Genomic DNA, 17,928 nt, shown 5'->3' on the forward strand with positions numbered 1-17,928 from the left:
CTGAGAATTGGATCAAATATATATTTGTTTTGGCACCCTCACAGACTAACTGTTGATGACAATTGCAATGCTCTCTCCAGTTTCGATCTCAACCACCAATGTGTTAGATTAATAATAATAATAAATTATTATTATTATTATTATTATTTAGAATTACATAATTCTTTTTATTATATCATTTTATATAATTTTACCGTTTTCTTTTATTATATATCAATATTTCAATGGACAACCGATAACAACCCGACACCAACTCTTGCCTTACCATTCAGCTTAAATTGCCTCATCTATTCACTCCTTCAATCCACTTCAAACATTCAAACACACACACACCCTCTCTCTCTCTCTCTCTGAGAAATTGAAGAGAGATCGATGGTGAATCTAGTTGCAGCTCAGAAGCCATTGTTGCATGGCCTGATGAAGATGGCGGGAGTGGTTCCCCACGCAGTGGAGATCGAGCCAGGCACCACCATGAACTTCTGGGTCCCCAAAGAAACCATCAACAAGAAGGCAAAGGCGGCCGCCGATAAACCCGCTAAGCCAAGCAAGCCGGCGGTGGTGCTCGTCCATGGCTTCGCAGCCGAGGGCATCGTTACGTGGCAGTTCCAGATCGGAGCTCTCACCAAGAAGTACGCAGTCTACGTGCCGGACCTCCTCTTCTTCGGCGGCTCCATTTCCGACAGCGGCGATCGGTCACCGACGTTCCAGGCGGAGTGCCTGATGAAGGGATTGGGGAAGCTGGGCGTTGAGAGATGCGCCGTGGTGGGGTTCAGCTACGGCGGGATGGTAGCGTTCAGGATGGCGGAGCTGTGGCCTGAGGTGGTGGAGGCATTGGTGGTTTCCGGCTCGATTCTGGCCATGACGGATTCGATCAGCCAGACAACGCTTCATAGTCTAGGGTTTTCTTCTTCATCGGAGCTGCTGTTGCCTAGCTCCGTCAAGGGTTTGAAGGCGCTTCTATCTGTCGCGGCTCACAAGAAGCTCTGGTTTCCCAACAAACTCCACAAGGATTTTCTTGAGGTTGGTTCATCAACCCACCCTTAAAGTAACTTACTCTTCCCTAAAATTTTACTGTTCTGTTGAGTTAAAAACGTGACCTTAATTAATTAATAATTAAGCCTCGCTCTACTGTTCCTTCTCTCTCCCGCCCTGACGTCTAATCTCGCTCACGTGCAAAACTAGATTTTATAATCTTAATTTTTTGTGTTTAAACTGTACTTGAATCCCAAATGGAGTTAATTATTATTCCAATTTTATCTAACACTAAACTTTTCAAGACGCCTAGTTACAAGATATATGTATAGTGGTCTCCAACCACTAATTAATACCCTTGTCCTTGTGTTGCTTTTACAAAAATTATAAGAATTATCATTTCTTATTATATATTAATTAAGATCTTAATTAATTAAAGAATTGCAATCACTTATTATATTCTGAATAATTTTTTTAATATAAATAATTAATTATATATAATAATTAATATCAATTTTCATTAGGCAAACTCATGCAGATTCAAAATATATATGATGTAAGGAGGAGGCTAAATAAATAATTTTTTTAAGGAATCAATGATATTTTTTTTTTTATGAATTATCAATAATAATAATATCATCATTGTTCATAATCTTATAAAATACATATATATTTCAAACAAATGCCCAATGGTTGGAACTTGGAATTAATGGCGCATCCATCGTTTTCTAAATACACCCATATACTTATTTTCATACTATTATTATTTTTCCTGAATGGCACTGAATTTTTTACCATCCATAAAACCTCAATTATTATTCTTTAATAAATGTATAAAAAGTCAGCTCAGCTCATCCATTGTCCATTATGCTCATTCAATATAGTTCACAAACAAAATAAATCAATTAATTAAGCACATAACAATTCAGATATATAAGCTATAGCTCACCTCCATTAAAATTTAAACTTTAATAATTAATGAAATAATTATAATCTTTAATTTCCTACTAAATTACCCCCCTCCCTCCCTGATGATTATATAAATATATTCTTCTTGAGCGTTATTTGAAAGATTCAATAATAGGTAGTGGACCCACCTTTCAAATTCCAATACAATTATAGATTTATGGGGCAATTGTAGTTGGCAGCAGCAGGGCACATTGACGTCTCCCTTAAATGACTTACCCCACCAAAAAAAAATAATAATATAATAATATTATTCATGTAAATTAGAGATAAATTTGTACTTTTTAATTTAAGTGTCACTCTTTTATTGGACAGTAAAAAGATATAAATTTTAGTATTTATTGTGTACATTTTTGTTGTCCAATATAAAAGTGGCACCTAATCTAAATAAATAACATTACTCATCAAAAAAATAAAATAAAACTCTTTTCCATACATACTTAACTAACTTTAGAAAAATATATAGGAATCGTCTGAATCTCATTACGTGTATGCATGCGAACCAAGATCTTAATATAAACAACACCCTTTTATTTTTTATATTAATAGTGATCGACGGTGCATATGAATAATTAGCTTTCTATACTTTTCATTCCATAAATTCTAATTCCCAACCATAGCCATAAATGGTTTGGATTTTCTGATAGAACCATTAATTGTCAAAAATATTACTATCATCAGCCCATCATCATAAATTGCTCTTTCAACTTACCTCTGACTGATATTCATTTGATGATATATAGGTGATGTTCAACAACAGAAAGGAGAGAGGTGAGCTTCTAGAGGGCTTGATTGTCAGCAACAAAGATGCCACCATCCCCATTTTCCAACAGGTAAACCATAAACTTTTGATTTTAATTAAAATATGAGTTAAAAAAAGTAAAATATAAAAATATTTTTTATTATGTATGTTAAATTTATCTGACAACCTTTAAAAAATAAATTGTTTAGCTTTTTATTTTGGATTATCCATATAAATCTATCTCTTTCCCTTCAGATAAATTTATTTTAAACGTTACAGATAAGAACAAATGATATATATCTCTATCAATGCATTTCAAAAAATTTAACAAATAATTTGATAAAAATTTTAAAATGTTTCACAACCATATCTTAATTCTGAAACATTCTAACTTTATTTTGATATAACTTTATCTTACTCATTTTAACAAATACTATCTTAGAATATATAAGATAGTGCATATATCACACATTAAATAAATATATAAAATTATTATGCTCTCAAAAACATTTCAATTTTGATCATAGAAGAGATAACAATAACTTCTAAACACCCACCCAACTAATCGTGAGGTAAAATGTCTATATCCAATCATATATAAATATATGCCTTCTATGCAAAAATATTGCTTTGCTTTGTGGTTCAACTTGTTAAAGCATTTTTTATGCAGAGAATACATCTCCTGTGGGGTGAGAATGATCAAATCTTCAAGCTGGAGCTTGCCCAGAACATGAAACAGTAAGCAATCTGATCACACATTCAAAGCCACATATCTAGACTACTCATCAATAAGGAGGCCTAGGCCATGAGATTCATCACTCAATCAACTAAATAACACCCATATAGGCTTGTACGTGCATTGAACAACCATAAAAATAAAGAATGTCCGAAAGAAATAATATCAAAAGGCCGTAACAGGTTATATACTCATGGAGGTTTGCTAAACATGATAACAGGCAACTAGGAGACAAGGCAACATTTCAAGGGATAAAGAAAGCCGGTCACCTGGTTCACCTGGAACGGCCGTGTGTCTACAACAGATGTCTCAAGCAATTCCTTGCTTCAATCCACCCGAAAGAAGATCGAAAATGACGAATTCATCTCCAACTTTTATTCTGCAGGGGTATGAGAAGAAGAAACATTTGCTCGGGGACTGAATGTGGAATAGTAACTTTTATTAATTATGCTTCAAACAGAAGATCAGAGTTGTTTTATTTATGGTTGGAGGAGGTAGGAAATGAGTGTGAATGGATTGATTTCCTTTTACTTACATTTTGCTACAATGAAGGGAGCAAAACTACATTTACAGTCCGCATGCAAAATTCTGCGAAGATATTTACTTGAAGCCAGAACAAGGTGAAAAACTGTGCTTCAACAAACAATCTCATCATCGGAAGGACGATTGAATTTCCTCTAGGGTTCTTCCTTTAGTTTCTGGAACCCAAAGTTGCACAAATACCACAGTGAAAACTGACACCACAGTGTAGATGGCGAAGGTCCCTGCTTGAGATATACAGTAAAAAGTATTAGACAACCACGTAGACCAACATAAAAAGGGTATTTTGCTCACGTGTGTGTGTGTGTGTGTGTGAGAGAGAGAGAGAGAGAGAGAGAACCTCCTCTGCTCCACACCAAGAGTAAATTTGCTGTCATTGTAACCCCCCATGCTGTCATCCAATTCAACAATGTTGCTACACTACCAGCAAGGCCTTTAATATTTACAGGAAGAATCTGAACAACCGATTAAAACACATAAGCTCTCGAATGAAGTGATTTACGTAAATCATTTTGCAGCTTTCACGCATACAACGTGGTAGTGGAAAGACCTCTTGCACAAGCAGTGAGACCTCTTACATGTATTTACTTGCACAGAAGGTCAAAAACAAACTTACTACTGATTATTGTTTTCTTTTTCTTTAAATATTTAAGACCCACAAGTCCTGAGTTCGAATTTTTGGGTACAAACTTCTAGACATGGAACAGAAATTATGAGTATAGATAGAGTCCTGGATTGGGTGCCACTGGCGAGTTAGATATGCAAGACATGTAGCTTGACCTTCTCAAGGGAGACCAGTCCCACTTAAAAGTTCCAGGCAATGGTTCTATCAGTTTGATGCTTCCAGTTAAGGATGCACGGGGATTAAACAGACAGTTCAAGGAACCTAAACAGTTGGTTATATGTTTGGTAAAATAATACCAAAAGCCATCAACAACCTCCCCAGTGTGAAAGATTAGAAGTGTCCAGAAGAAAAACAAATAGATATTTTGACACAATAATCTTGTCTTCCAGAACCTCATTTCTCATGCCTGCGGAGAAAGGCTTTAGAAGCAGGTGAATATTAGCATACCTCAGACATAATAACCCAAGGGATAGCTCCAACGCCCAAAGAGAAGCCAGCTACAAAAGCCTGGACAGAAACAATTAGTCCCTGGAGACTTAAGATGCAGCCACTCGAAAAATATACTTACCAACAAATTGAAAGAAGAACTAATACCATACCCAAAAGAGAAACAAATACTACAGAGGAAAATTATACTATATGGATATGTACAAGCAAGGCATACCACAAGTCCAGTCAGTGACAGTATTCCCAAGAAGCTATGGAAAGGAGAATCTTGCAATATGTAACCCTATTTCAGAGAAAACAAGAGGAAAGGGAGAGAAGTACATATATTACATGTAGTTTGTATGAAATCTTAATATGAGAAAACAAATATTACATGTTTTCTGAAAGGGTAAGTCAACAAATTTATTTTAAAAATGGGGAAAAGAGGAATATGAATTGGTGACCTTTAAAAGAAATGAAATGGAAACAAGGAAGAGGCTGATAGTCATTATGGATGAGGACACCTGCATACAATGATGGCAGATTTAGTACAATGGTTATTTGTTGTCTTTTCCTGTACACAGAAGCGATAATTAAATATTGAAGTGAAAATTCATGCAAACTCACTGTAAGAAGAAGCCGGCGACCGGCTTTGTCCATCAGCCATGTAGTCACCCCAGTGGCAATAACCTATATCAATGACAGGCTGTAGTTAATGATCAGATTCCTTAGCCCCTGAATGAACAGAAAATTGCAACATTTTGCAGTCACCTGAAGAGTACCAAGTCCAAATGTTGCAATATTGCTGGATGAAACTCCTGTTTAAGTTTGAGACCAAAAAGATTAAAAAAACCATCAACCTCGAGTCTAGAAAGGAATCCACTGCCCAATTTAATAGCCACTGGAATACAAGATAGGTCAAAATTCAGATAGGACCCAGCTAGTGTTGAAATGCCAAAAGAGAAAGGAAACAGGCACCTAGATAGATCATCCACCTCAAATTTTCTTAAAAGGAGCCATTCCTCAAATTTATTACCAAATGCAGCATGACAGACAATTTGAACTCTACCATGACATGAATCACAAGAATTCTTACATAAAGAAGAATGAATGTAATCACATGGAGATTTTTAAAGCAATCATACTCCAACAGTATCACTCAACAGACAAATACTTGGCATTGCATTGCTCCAGTGATATAATAGACGGGCATTATATGTAACACCCCATCCTCTTTTGTAATTTGTACCTCATAATTAAATAAATTTCTGGCAGAAATTATGGAAAATAGTAAGTTGGAGTAAATGGACAATGAAAATGGAAACCAGGTAAGCCGACACGTTTTCAAGGATAGATATGGCGGAACCCTTATTGTGTGGCAACACTCATCCTGTGCATTCAATGTGATTAGATAAAGCTGACAGCCTGACTCTTCTACGGGGAAGAAAAGGTGGACGTTTGAAGATGGAATGCAAGACTTGAGTTAAATAGAAGTTTTTATTATTTTTCAATTAAATATTTTGTAAAGGGAGAAGTATATCATAAAAGTGTCTTGTAGTACGGTACTTTCAGATATTTTTCAATTAAACGATTCTTTGAAAATGTGGGATGGCATGAGATTATTTTGGCAACTGGTCACGTTTAATCTCATAAACGGTACTTTCAGATATTTTGAAAATCCAGATATACGATTTGGATCAAGCTAAGCAGAAGAAAATTTCTAAATAACCATTTTTTTCTTTCAATGAACATTGTGTCAAAATAGGGGGCATATGTTTCTAAATTTAAATCAAAATTTTGGATTAAAATTATTGGGAGTAAAAATAATAATAAACAAATAAGTTAATCATTTTATCTATTGCTTAACTTTTAGATAAAATTGTGATTAATAATTTAACATAGTATCAAAATAGTCAAAGATTATGAGTTCAAAACTCATTGTTAATCTAATATTTAAATAGTTGCACATGTTTGAACCAATGTAGTAGAGCCTAATCACATGTGAGTACATATGTTGAGAGTAAAAATAGTAATATAAAAGATAACTCAAACCTTTATATACTAATTTAAATTTTTATATGAGATGATGGTTAACAATTTAACAAAAATAAAGTGATACTTTGAAATAAGATTGTCCAGAATGTGAATGATGGGTTAAAGAAGGAAAGGTTTGAAATTTTTTTCCAGAAAGTGAACAGTAAGTGGAAAGTTTCAAAGGTGAGTTATTTGAGTAAATTGCATAAATAGTCATTCAACTTTGCACTAAAATATAAAAAAATTATTGGACTTTAATCTATAATCAAAAGGTTATTAAATTTTAATTTAGTATATAATTCCATAACTATCTTCAATTATCGTTAAAAGAAATAACGAAATGCTGACGTTTTTATATTTTAATGCAAAATTTAGTGACTTTTTTGTACTTTAATGTAAAGTTCAGTAATTTTTTTTATATTTTTATGTAAAGTTCAGTGATCATTTGTGCTATTTAGCCATCCACATTATTAGTCACGTCAATATTCCGTTAGTCTCTTTTAACGTCAATTCACGGTGATTATGGAAATGTATATTAAATTAAAATTTAATGACTTTTTAGTTATAAATTGAAGTTTAGTAATCTTTTTGTATCTTAGTATAAATTTCACTAACTATTTATGCAATTTAAGTGAGTTATTTAGAAATATAGGATTCAAGATTATCTGTTTTGAAACAGACGCCCAGAATTCTGAACAAGTGAAATGTTCTGAAAGTTCTGAAGATATTCCAACTTTGTGTACTAATTTGAAGTGTCAAATGAAGTTGGATGGACCCGAAATTTGGATATGTTGTAGCTCTTTCAAAATGGATTCCAATGAGATATAATTTGTAATTTTTGGATAAGATTTGGTTGATATAATTCAAATAACAAAACGAGAGGAAGTGTCCAAATTGGACTGCATTTTGAAAATTACGTAAAAAGTAGCTTATACAATGAAATTTAGTATTGCCACACCAAGGGAAGGTTAACAAGGATAAAGAGCATGTTTCTAAACATCAAAAAGTTAGTCAGGTTTGATCAACATGCATAAATTTAAAACTCTTAGTGAGAGTAAGATATGGTCATCCATATGCACCACATTAAAATATATGGTCATGCACTTAATTGGCCAAAAAAAAATATATATGGTCAGACATTAGGATGATTATCAGTCTACATGTTATACAGTTGACTCCACCTAATGAGATTAAAACTTGATGAGTTGCAGTTATGGGAGGGTAAAGACAGAATATCAGTAATTTGCATGTTTTAGGGTTTCAAAAAGAACCATTGAGTAAACATCATCACTTCACTGTGCATAATTATAAAAATTTCCATAATTAAATAACATCTTCAATCCAACACCCAACCCAAAAAGAAAAGGAAAGGAAGGAAAAGAAAGTTTGGCATAAATGCTGTGCTTTTGCATATCTAAGTTACAACCTACTAGGATATGCTAACAAGGAATAACCGTAAGCTTTCCAATTTTGCATCTTGCATATTTCCAGGAAGCATAAATACTTCACTTGACATGAAATACCCCATTAACTTGGAATATATTGGAGGTTGTAACCAGCTAATCATCATCCAAAAGGATGGGTCACAGGAGACAGATAATCAATCTAGTTATTTAACAAGTATATACATTGCAAAAGGTACAGCAGAAGATTAAAGGAGTGACACATCTATCCACAAAAATGCAGTATAACTATGTCAATCTTACAATCTTTCTGACACGAGAGATTATAACTGTAATGCTAATGTGATAATGAAAGGTGATGAAACAGAACTAACCAGCAGATTCGAAAATGTTGGTGGAATAAAACAGAACAGCATTGATACCACTGAGTTGCTGGAGCACAAGTAATCCAATTCCTATCTGTAGGGAAATTATTTTAGAAGGAAAAGAAAAAATAAATAAGCTCTAATTAATATCATCCATTCTCAATGAAATAACAGCTAATGTTGAAAAAAAAAAAAAGAATGATCAAATCGTCTCACCAACAAGGGATACCAATAACGTTTCCACTTAAGATCAGAAAATCGAATGGTAGCTCTTTTTCCTGAGGATGCCACTGACCTCTATATATATAAAACAAGTTCATAAGAAAATGATTGTAACAAAATCAGAAACAATCCGTACAAACAACTAAAGGATAAATATGCTCCCCATCTTGAGATCAAATGCTCAGGATCTAGCTAATGAATCATTGATGATAACCACTTGTGAACATGATTGAGCTGCATTAAACCAAAAGGAACTCAATTTAGTACCTTGATCTCATTTACTTCCCCAGAAATATCCACATCAAGTCCCCGTAAGACTTGCAAAGAAGTCTCAAAATCTTCTGCCATTCCCATCTTAGCCTAGGTGTCATAATAAAAAAGATACAGAACAAATCATCATTATCAATAAACCCAAAATAAAAATTGAAGATGATGTTACAGAAGATTTTACCAGCCAACGAGGAGATTCTGGTACAAAAAACAAACCAGGTATCAAAACTGTGCACGGCAAAATTCCTGTCAATGACATTGTAAAATTCGTCCTTTCAGTTACTATTTCAATTTATTTATTCAATATATGCTGCTCAATATGAATGGGTCCACATAACAGGACATGAAACAAATTGGGCAAAAAGACGAGCAACAATAGAATGGCATTGCAGGTTGACAGGAAAAAAGAAAATTAATAAATAAGGCACCGAGCTCAGACCAATACTTGCCATCTAACAAATGAAGACATCAAGAATGAATTTACCTTTTCTTTAGGACATCAAATAATGTACTCAATGTAAGGGCGTGAAAATTAATAATATGTTGAAAAACTTCCATTACTATGAGAAAAAGTGAAAGGGAGTTATGTGGTAATTGCTCACCAACAACCGCAAGGACTCTCCAATTTAGAAAAAGTCCCAACAAATATGCCAGCATTATTCCAATTGTCACAGCAAGCTAAATAGGAGGAAAAAAAGGGAAACGGTTTTAGCAAGTTGCTTTAAGTTGATAAATAAATATAAACTTAAGCACTGTGAACTGGAAATGGTAAAACCAACCTGGTTCACAGATCCAAGGCTTCCTCTCATGTTTTGAGGTGCTATCTCAGCTATATATACGGGCACCTGAAGGCAATCAACACCACCACTATTATTGACATTTCCATAACAATTACTCCCAACAGCAGGAGACCCGATGCGATAAGTTTGCTTAAAGTATACCGTGTATGAAATTATCCCAACACCGAATCCTTCCAACAGCCTTCCCATAAATAGAAATGAGGAATCCTATAGGCAAACAATAAGATTTATAATTAGTAATACTAGATCATGGATACAATCCAGTTATAAAAGTCACTGCCAAACTCTTACTTTGGCGAATGAAATAGCTAGCCACCCGATTATATTAGGTATTGAGGCAATCATAAGTGACTGCAATGAACGAAACAAACACCAATTTAATTATCAATCCTAATCAGGAACACAAAGACCAGTAAAATATTCTCAAGATATCAAAAAGAAAAATCTGATCATCCTTACCCCTTTCCTCCCAATGTAGTCCGCAATCTGCCCACTGGCTATCGCACCAACCATCGCGCCCACATTCGATAACGAACCGAATAAAGAAAACTAGCCACGAACAACATTTCAAGTAATACCCAGACGCATTAATTCATAATCCCAAATAGGAAAAGAAGAAAAAAAAATTCCTGTAAATAAAAGAAGAAAAAGTTGAAACCTCTGATATGGAAAGTCCAAGATCGCTGATGATTCCAGATTGCGTAGGGGAAGAGTACCCGCACTGTCATAATATGGGTATCAAAACACCACTACATGCATGCAAGTATCTGCAAAAATGACTGTAAGAAAAAAGCGAAGGATGATCTTATCTTACCGTGAAGCCGAATTGAATAGGGCCCAAGGCGATGACGAGGACGCAAAAGAGGACGGAGACGGAGCCATCGCGCATCATTTGGGTGGCTGATCCCATGATGCTGGACTGCCTCGACGCCATCCGATACCAGCTTCCGGTGTTCAGCAATGGCTTCCTGAACCCATCCTCGGCGTTGTCGTTCATATTCTCTCTCTCGCGGCTTTGTGTGTTCGTCAATTTCCTTTTGCTTCTTCGAAGACGGATTCAGGAGGACAGAAAAAGAATGGGATTTTGATGGTGGATGTGGGAAAACAGGAGGAGAAGCGATAAAGCTGGAGAGGTTGAAAACCGGCCGTGCGACGGTTGGAGCGAAAGAACTCGACGAGTTGTCGCCATGTCACTGCCACCGACGTACGTGTCGCTTCCTGAGGTGTCTTTTCTTTCTTTGGTAAGTAGCAATTAGGGGAGGAAAGATGTCAATTGATATAAGAATACCTACCATTATCAGTTAAGAGGACGAGGTTAATCATTTTTTTGTAATAATTAAAGTGTAATAAATGTAATTTACATTTATTACACTTTAATTATTATCCACAGGCAATATAAATTTATGGGTCACGATAAATAATTTTTTAATATGTAGATGTAAATAAATTATATATATATATTAATTTCTATTCATTTAGTGTTGTTTATAAATAATAATTACATAAAACATTAAAGTCAAAGTGTTACCACAAAGGAGGTAATTAAATCTGCCAGGGTAGATTGTTTTGGTTTGAGTTATGGTATTTGTAGGTAAGAACTTTTACATATTGGTGTATAGGGGGAGAAATTGATCATTTAATTTGCCCCCCTATAAAATCTCTCCCCCATTCCAAGATCTTAACATTTCTCTGCAATATCTCTCTCTCTCTTTCACATTCTCAAGAACAATTCTATAAATCATTGATTAACACTGTCATAAAATTTATTAATATTTCGAGTAGTTCCAACTTTTAAGTTGTATTGTTCGAATTCTTAATCTCCTCTTAAGAGAATACTTACCTCTACATAAATATACTATAAATCAACTTATTCCTAAATTTTGAATGCATCCCCAAATATATTTGTAGAGACACCAAATTTGATAAACAAATTCCTAATAAGTAAAAAAATCAAGAAAAAGAAATAGACAGGAAACAATGAGCTATTTTCTTTTTTTTTCTGAAAAAAATAATATTGAAAAATATGGAATTATTTTTAATCTGAAAATTTGAAGAACAATGTAAAAATAATATTGATTACAATACAAGACTTGTATCCAAAAATAATGATCAAATGGAGGTAGATTTGAATTATCAAGCAACAACGGCCTTGTGGTGTTGATCGAAAAAGGGCATCAGTGGCCACTTGAGGGGAATCCATAGAGAGATGGAGAGGGAGAGGTCAGTGACGGAGACGACTGGTGATTCCACAATGGCGACGCCTTCATAGGGAGCTTGGAAGAGGTGGCTATGGCAATATCAGAAGAAGAACGGTGGCATTCTGGCTCGCAGTCAGAAAGGGGTCTCGAGGAAGCCAGAGACAAAAAGTGAAGGAAACAACTCGTAGAACAGAGCCTAAAGCGCATGACCAGTTGTATCGTTGTTGTAGGCTATAGGACCGGTGGAGACGAGAGCAGTTGCAAGAGGCAGATTGTGTAACACCCTATTTTTCCCAAGTGCGTGCGTTAACATAGAATTTCAGGGATATTTTTTTTCAACATACACTCAATTTAAAGCAAATCCTGACAATCCCATTCTACCTTGATCAGCATATCAAACTTAAAATAAATAAGTTAAGATAGGTACATCATCACATTAGCGGAAGCAAAATCGAAACCTTGAATATACATAACCATAATTCATTTATTCATAGTATAGAATTCGTACCATCGATGTTCAACATGACATCATCAAAATAAGACACCTACAGCTGAATATCTCGTACATAAATAAATACCTATAAAAGATCTAATATGTAACTGTCAGCTACATCTCGATAACTTCATTTCCTTTGGCGCCGCTACTTTTACCTGGAACGTTTGAATATTTCAAAGACAAAATCCAAATTGGATGATGAATCATCTAAATGAGAGTTCAAAATATTTTCATAAATATATGCAAGACCATGAAAAAATCGACATATCCTGACATGTCCCAACTCAAGGGAATCCTATACAGCACTTAACCTTAATTAGGAAAAATGCAATCTCTCTAAAGTCAACACAACCACCGACATATTGACATAACACAATCTTATTTAAGAGGGACAATCTCAACTCATGAATCCGGGTATCACCCTTATATCATGTTAGGCGTCATGCTCCCACTCAAAAGCATTCTGAATCTCAACACAACCATGGCCACAAGAGGATCAACACTATCCCCAGAATCAACGTCCACATAGACAATAATGCTATTCTCAAAGGAACCTGAGATGGTGTTCACTGTCAGTCTCGCCACTTGAATACCATAGGGTGAAGTCTGTCTCAGCCCCGTCTCAAGTGAGTCACATAGCATTAATCCTTGGCATGCATCTTGAGTGTTATCACTTAAGTGTCATAACACAAATTGACAACTCACATCTCACATAGACAACACATAAATATGTCAATGTCGCAACACATAACATGCATAATTTAAAATCAACATTTCAATGCATGAATTTATAATGCACGAAATTCAATGCACATGTATAAACAATTTGGGACGAACCTCCTGCATGAAACCAATTGATCGCAGGTCAAATTGTTTGCATGAAAAAATCAAGTATATGGTCAAACCACCCAAAATAAACCAAGTTGAAGTAAAAACTCTCACAATAAAATTAAATTTTTGGTAGAACTACTCACAGTAAATCAAGTTTTCGGAAGAACCACTCATAGTCAACCAAGTTTGTAAGTCAGAACACTCACCTCGAACATAACTCAGAATATCTCTATTTTCGTGTTAGTCCTCAAATAGTCGTACTAATGCTCAACTTCGATCCTCAACGATCCCTAGACATCATATTCATTCAAAATAATATCAACATCTATTTTTCATAATTTTTTCCTTATTTTCTTCCAATTTTCTCCTCAAAAATTCTAAAATAAATATCTTCTCAAGGTTTTTCCCAAATTTTTCTCCACCATAAATCCTAAAATAATTTTCTAAGAAAATTAAAAATTTTCAAAAAAAATCCAATCTGGCACTCGCCTTCACGCGCTTGCGCGTGTGAAATCAGGCATGAAAGCCACACGCTTTTTCTTCTCCTGCGAATTGCTCGTCGACCGGCGACCAGAATCATTCCCCGACCACACCACCTGGTAGCCCTTTTCAAGTTGATCACGAAGGTACCCTTAGGTGTCCAAACAACCATCGGAAGGCCTCCAAATCGAGCAAAATCAATTCGATTTCGGCCACTGTGCACGACTTTCTGACCAAGCTCAAAACACTTTCAAACCTTGATGAAACTTCACGAAATTCTCCAGAAATAATCCTCAACACATGGGGAACAAAAGTCCCTTATCCTTCTCTTTCAATTTTTCCTCAAACTCTCGGATCCTTGAGTTTAATTTTTGAAGAAATCGGTCACCTCAAACCCTTTATTTATATTTGTTTTCCAACCAACCCGAGCCATGCCTTGTCAAATCCAATCTCTTAATGACCTGATACGACTCTAGATCACCTCGAATCACTCTGATTTGCTCGAACACCCATTTCCCCAATTTTTCGATAGTCTCGGCCATATCCTATCAAATCACAGGTCACATCTTATCCAATCGCGACCATACTTCATCGCAATTGACCTGCCATGCTGTGGGGCCCATTTTTATGCCCTTAGACACCCATTTCGATGTCAGTTGGAGGCTGACTGGCGATGGTAGAAGCTCGGATGGCCATGGTTATGGCAGTTTTCTCAAAATTTGTACTTTAACCCTTTACCATTTTCCATATTTCATTTTGGCCCCCATTTGAAACCCCTGAGCTTTTCAACTATTCCATTAAGCCCCATAAGTTCTAAACCCTTCATCTCGCCCCCAAAGACACAAAAAAACTATCATTTCAAACTCCTTCGGCCAAAATTAATAAATTATACTTAGGCCCAAATATACGTAAGATCGTGTTTCGACCGAAATTAGTTTTGTTTCTTCTCGAAACTACTTAAGGGTTGATTCTTATGCTAAATATGAACCTACTCAGGGTCCCATTGACTTCCCAAAAATCTCTTATGATTATTAGATTTCTCAGACCTAATCATAGTTGTACAAAAAATCGTTTCTAATCTGATTTTTTTCAGTATCAAAAATCTTACCTCAAGACATTCGTCGATTTCATACCCTTATCTTTAGGTATCTAAGTTCTGAGATCTTCCTTGCCATCGATTCGACAATTTTACCATCAACTTAATTTTTTGATATTTTAAACTCACTTAATTTACGTGACAACCCCATACCAATATGAGGTATTACAGATTGGTCGAAATCATGGCACTGATCCAACGACGAGTCGGCTTGTCCTGCTTTCTTTGTGACCGGTGAAGAATGGTAGCTTCGTCGATGGTTGCGAGAAATTTATGATGACATTGCAAGTGGATAGAGCAAAGAAGAGGGGTTGGGCAATTTTCATTTAAATTCAATTTATAGCAATAAATTGCTTCAATTTAAATTCAAAATATCGTCAATTTATCGCGATATTCTCCCCTAGTAAACCAATCTATAAAAGTTCTTTTGTACAAATAACATAACTCTTTTGATTTTGTTGCTGAGATAACTTCTAAGTGTAGTTTTGCTTAATCCTAAGTAGTTTAGTTTAATGATACCTTAATTATTATGGTCCATAATGGGTAAGAGTGTTCATTTAATCTATATTAAACCGGGTAAAACCTGATTTTTTTTTTATACATTATTAGAAACTAATTTAGTCAAAATTGATCCCCCTTGTTTTTTTATAAAAAAATTAAACAAAAAAAAATACACATTATAAAAAAATATCAATAGCTAAAAACATTACTCATTAAAAAAATAGTCTATTTAGCCAAAAAAACATTATAATGCCCACAATTTCTCTTGCCAACATTGATACATTTTCTCCAACAATTAAATTTCAAACAATATGAAAATTAATTAGAGGCATTATTATAATGTTTTCCTTTTATTTATTATAGCCATTATAACAAATAATATTTTCTTGGCCTCAGTTGCTACCATTTAAACCATAGGAATTTTACTCAATAATAATAAGTAATCAAGTATATGGTATAAATTTTTATGTAAATAAATATGCAGGTATATGCACCTTTAAATAGTTGTTGTTATGTTTATCTTTTCAGACAACTAACAAATTTCATCACGTTATCCATACTTATAGAATTTTTCTCTTTTGGACCCACCTGCCAAAAGAATCGAGAACATTCTGAATATTTATCATGCAATGAATTTAGAATTCTTAATGTCAGTGCTTATTATTTTTATAATTTTTAATTTCATATAGTCATAATTTTTTAAGCTAACTAATTATTTTTTCATTGCCTGTAATTAAATTGTTTAAGATTAATTATTTCTAATAAATGTTATAACTATCTTGTTAAAGTTAATCTTTAAATTTATAAAATCAAAAACAAATGAGCTCATATATATTTTTCAAAGAATAGCAGCTTATCTGCTCTTCCATAATGCGATTGATTGTAGTGTTTATACTTAGCAAGGCCGGCATAATTCTTAATGATTCTTTTTTAATATAAATAAATAATAAAAGTTATTGAATATTTTTTTAATTTTGAGATATAAAATCATTAATTAATTTTTTATATTCAAGTTTAAAAAGTAAATATTTTTTAATTAATAATATAATCAAATTACTTTTTTTGTGACATAGTTAAAACTTAAAAGTAGATAAAATTTTATTAATTTTAATTTTGAAAAAATTATTTTTGTTGAAACTAAAATGGTTAATAGTATTCTATAAATTATTTATACATTTGGAAAAAAAATTATCTTTTTTATAAAATTTAGTATCATAAGTGGTGTTTTGATTTCTGTGGTTATAATTTTTTAAAAAAAATTAATTTTAAAAATAAATTTAAATCATCAAGATCATGTCATATTTTAAAAAAAAATCAAGATTTAACTAGATTAAATGTTACATGAACAAAAAATTTAAATCATCACTTAGTCTTTTCATGAAATTTCTTCAAAATAAACTATATGAATTTTCTAAAGTAACTTCACTTAGAGGGTACTTGCAAGTGTTTCTTGAGAGTTATTTCGGAAGCCCCTTGGGTCACTTGAGGTTTCCCGAATATCGTCTTTTAAAAAGGTTAATTTTAATAACAAATGATTAGAAGGTTTATATTAATATATATTATGTCAATTTTTATTAATAATATTTAATAAAAAAATTTAAATTTTAATAAAATTTATTAAAATTATCTAAACTTTGCAGCACTTTTGGTGGCTTTCGACTGGACCAATCTTCTTTGCCCTGCTGATTTGAATTACTTATGGTGATTTGATTTTATTGGTTTGGACTGCTTAATAACTGAAGATTAATATTACAAATATCAACTCTCGTGTAAAATAATAATTTGAGTTATGAATATATTTATGCATTCCAAGTAATTATTTTAATGAGTATTATGAGATTGTTTGTACAACTGTTAATCTTAAACGATTAAATCTAATATGATATTTGAAGAAATTGTTTCTTTTAAACTTTTTTTAAAAAATGATGCTAATAAAGATTTTTTTAATAATTATACATATTTTTTATTAGGACAATTATACATTTTATTAGTAGTTTAGGTATCATGTGTGATATTTTGTTGTTAGGCTCATTTTAAAAGTTGTAAATGTTTTTTTTAATTGTTTTTATGACATTTTTATTTATACAAAATTATTATAAAATAAAATATTTAAGAAGCAGTAACCTAAAATAAACTTTTTAATCTTGAAAAATAGGCAAGGGAAAACGGTGGAATTGACTTGGTGATGAGGCACGAGGTGGTGGTGGGGGAGGTCTTCGGCTCAT

General features: G+C 33.5%; 2 protein-coding genes across 2 annotated transcripts; one reads left to right on the plus strand and one right to left on the minus strand.

The window, feature by feature from the left end:
- The first annotated feature begins 274 nt into the window (after window positions 1–274).
- LOC127803022 (uncharacterized) lies at window positions 275–3,950 on the plus strand. The gene is made up of 4 exons (XM_052339013.1): window positions 275–1,020; window positions 2,682–2,771; window positions 3,351–3,418; window positions 3,637–3,950. The coding sequence occupies exons 1-4, from the start codon at window positions 373–375 to the stop codon at window positions 3,770–3,772; spliced, it is 942 nt and encodes a 313-aa protein (XP_052194973.1). The 5' UTR covers window positions 275–372; the 3' UTR covers window positions 3,773–3,950.
- Window positions 3,951–4,037: 87 nt separating this feature from the next.
- Window positions 4,038–11,433, minus strand: LOC127803021 (sugar transporter ERD6-like 6). Its single transcript, XM_052339012.1, has 18 exons — window positions 10,916–11,433; window positions 10,760–10,822; window positions 10,561–10,650; window positions 10,393–10,452; window positions 10,243–10,308; window positions 10,081–10,146; window positions 9,904–9,979; window positions 9,483–9,547; window positions 9,299–9,391; window positions 9,026–9,106; window positions 8,819–8,903; window positions 5,779–5,825; window positions 5,635–5,697; window positions 5,472–5,531; window positions 5,246–5,311; window positions 5,029–5,088; window positions 4,297–4,411; window positions 4,038–4,180 (listed from the first exon to the last, which is right to left on the minus strand). The coding sequence occupies exons 1-18, from the start codon at window positions 11,096–11,098 to the stop codon at window positions 4,068–4,070; spliced, it is 1,452 nt and encodes a 483-aa protein (XP_052194972.1). The 5' UTR covers window positions 11,099–11,433; the 3' UTR covers window positions 4,038–4,067.
- Between the last annotated feature and the right edge of the window lie 6,495 nt (window positions 11,434–17,928).

This window comes from Diospyros lotus, chromosome 6 (assembly GCF_014633365.1).
Source record: "Diospyros lotus cultivar Yz01 chromosome 6, ASM1463336v1, whole genome shotgun sequence".
Taxonomy (NCBI): Eukaryota; Viridiplantae; Streptophyta; class Magnoliopsida; order Ericales; family Ebenaceae; genus Diospyros; species Diospyros lotus.

What these genes read in the sequence shown, in the direction of transcription:
- LOC127803022 (XM_052339013.1), top strand. Translation starts at nt 373, where the DNA reads ATGGTGAATCTAGTTGCAGCTCAGAAGCCATTGTTGCATGGCCTGATG. An exon ending in TCCACAAGGATTTTCTTGAG is followed by an intron (nt 1,021 to 2,681) that starts GTTGGTTCATCA and finishes GATGATATATAG; the next exon opens with GTGATGTTCAACAACAGAAA. An exon ending in CTTGCCCAGAACATGAAACA is followed by an intron (nt 3,419 to 3,636) that starts GTAAGCAATCTG and finishes ACATGATAACAG; the next exon opens with GCAACTAGGAGACAAGGCAA.
- LOC127803021 (XM_052339012.1), bottom strand. Translation starts at nt 11,098, where the DNA reads ATGAACGACAACGCCGAGGATGGGTTCAGGAAGCCATTGCTGAACACC. An exon ending in GCCTTGGATCTGTGAACCAG is followed by an intron (nt 9,980 to 10,080) that starts GTTGGTTTTACC and finishes CCTCCTATTTAG; the next exon opens with CTTGCTGTGACAATTGGAAT. An exon ending in TGTCACTGACTGGACTTGTG is followed by an intron (nt 5,089 to 5,245) that starts GTATGCCTTGCT and finishes GTTTCTGTCCAG; the next exon opens with GCTTTTGTAGCTGGCTTCTC.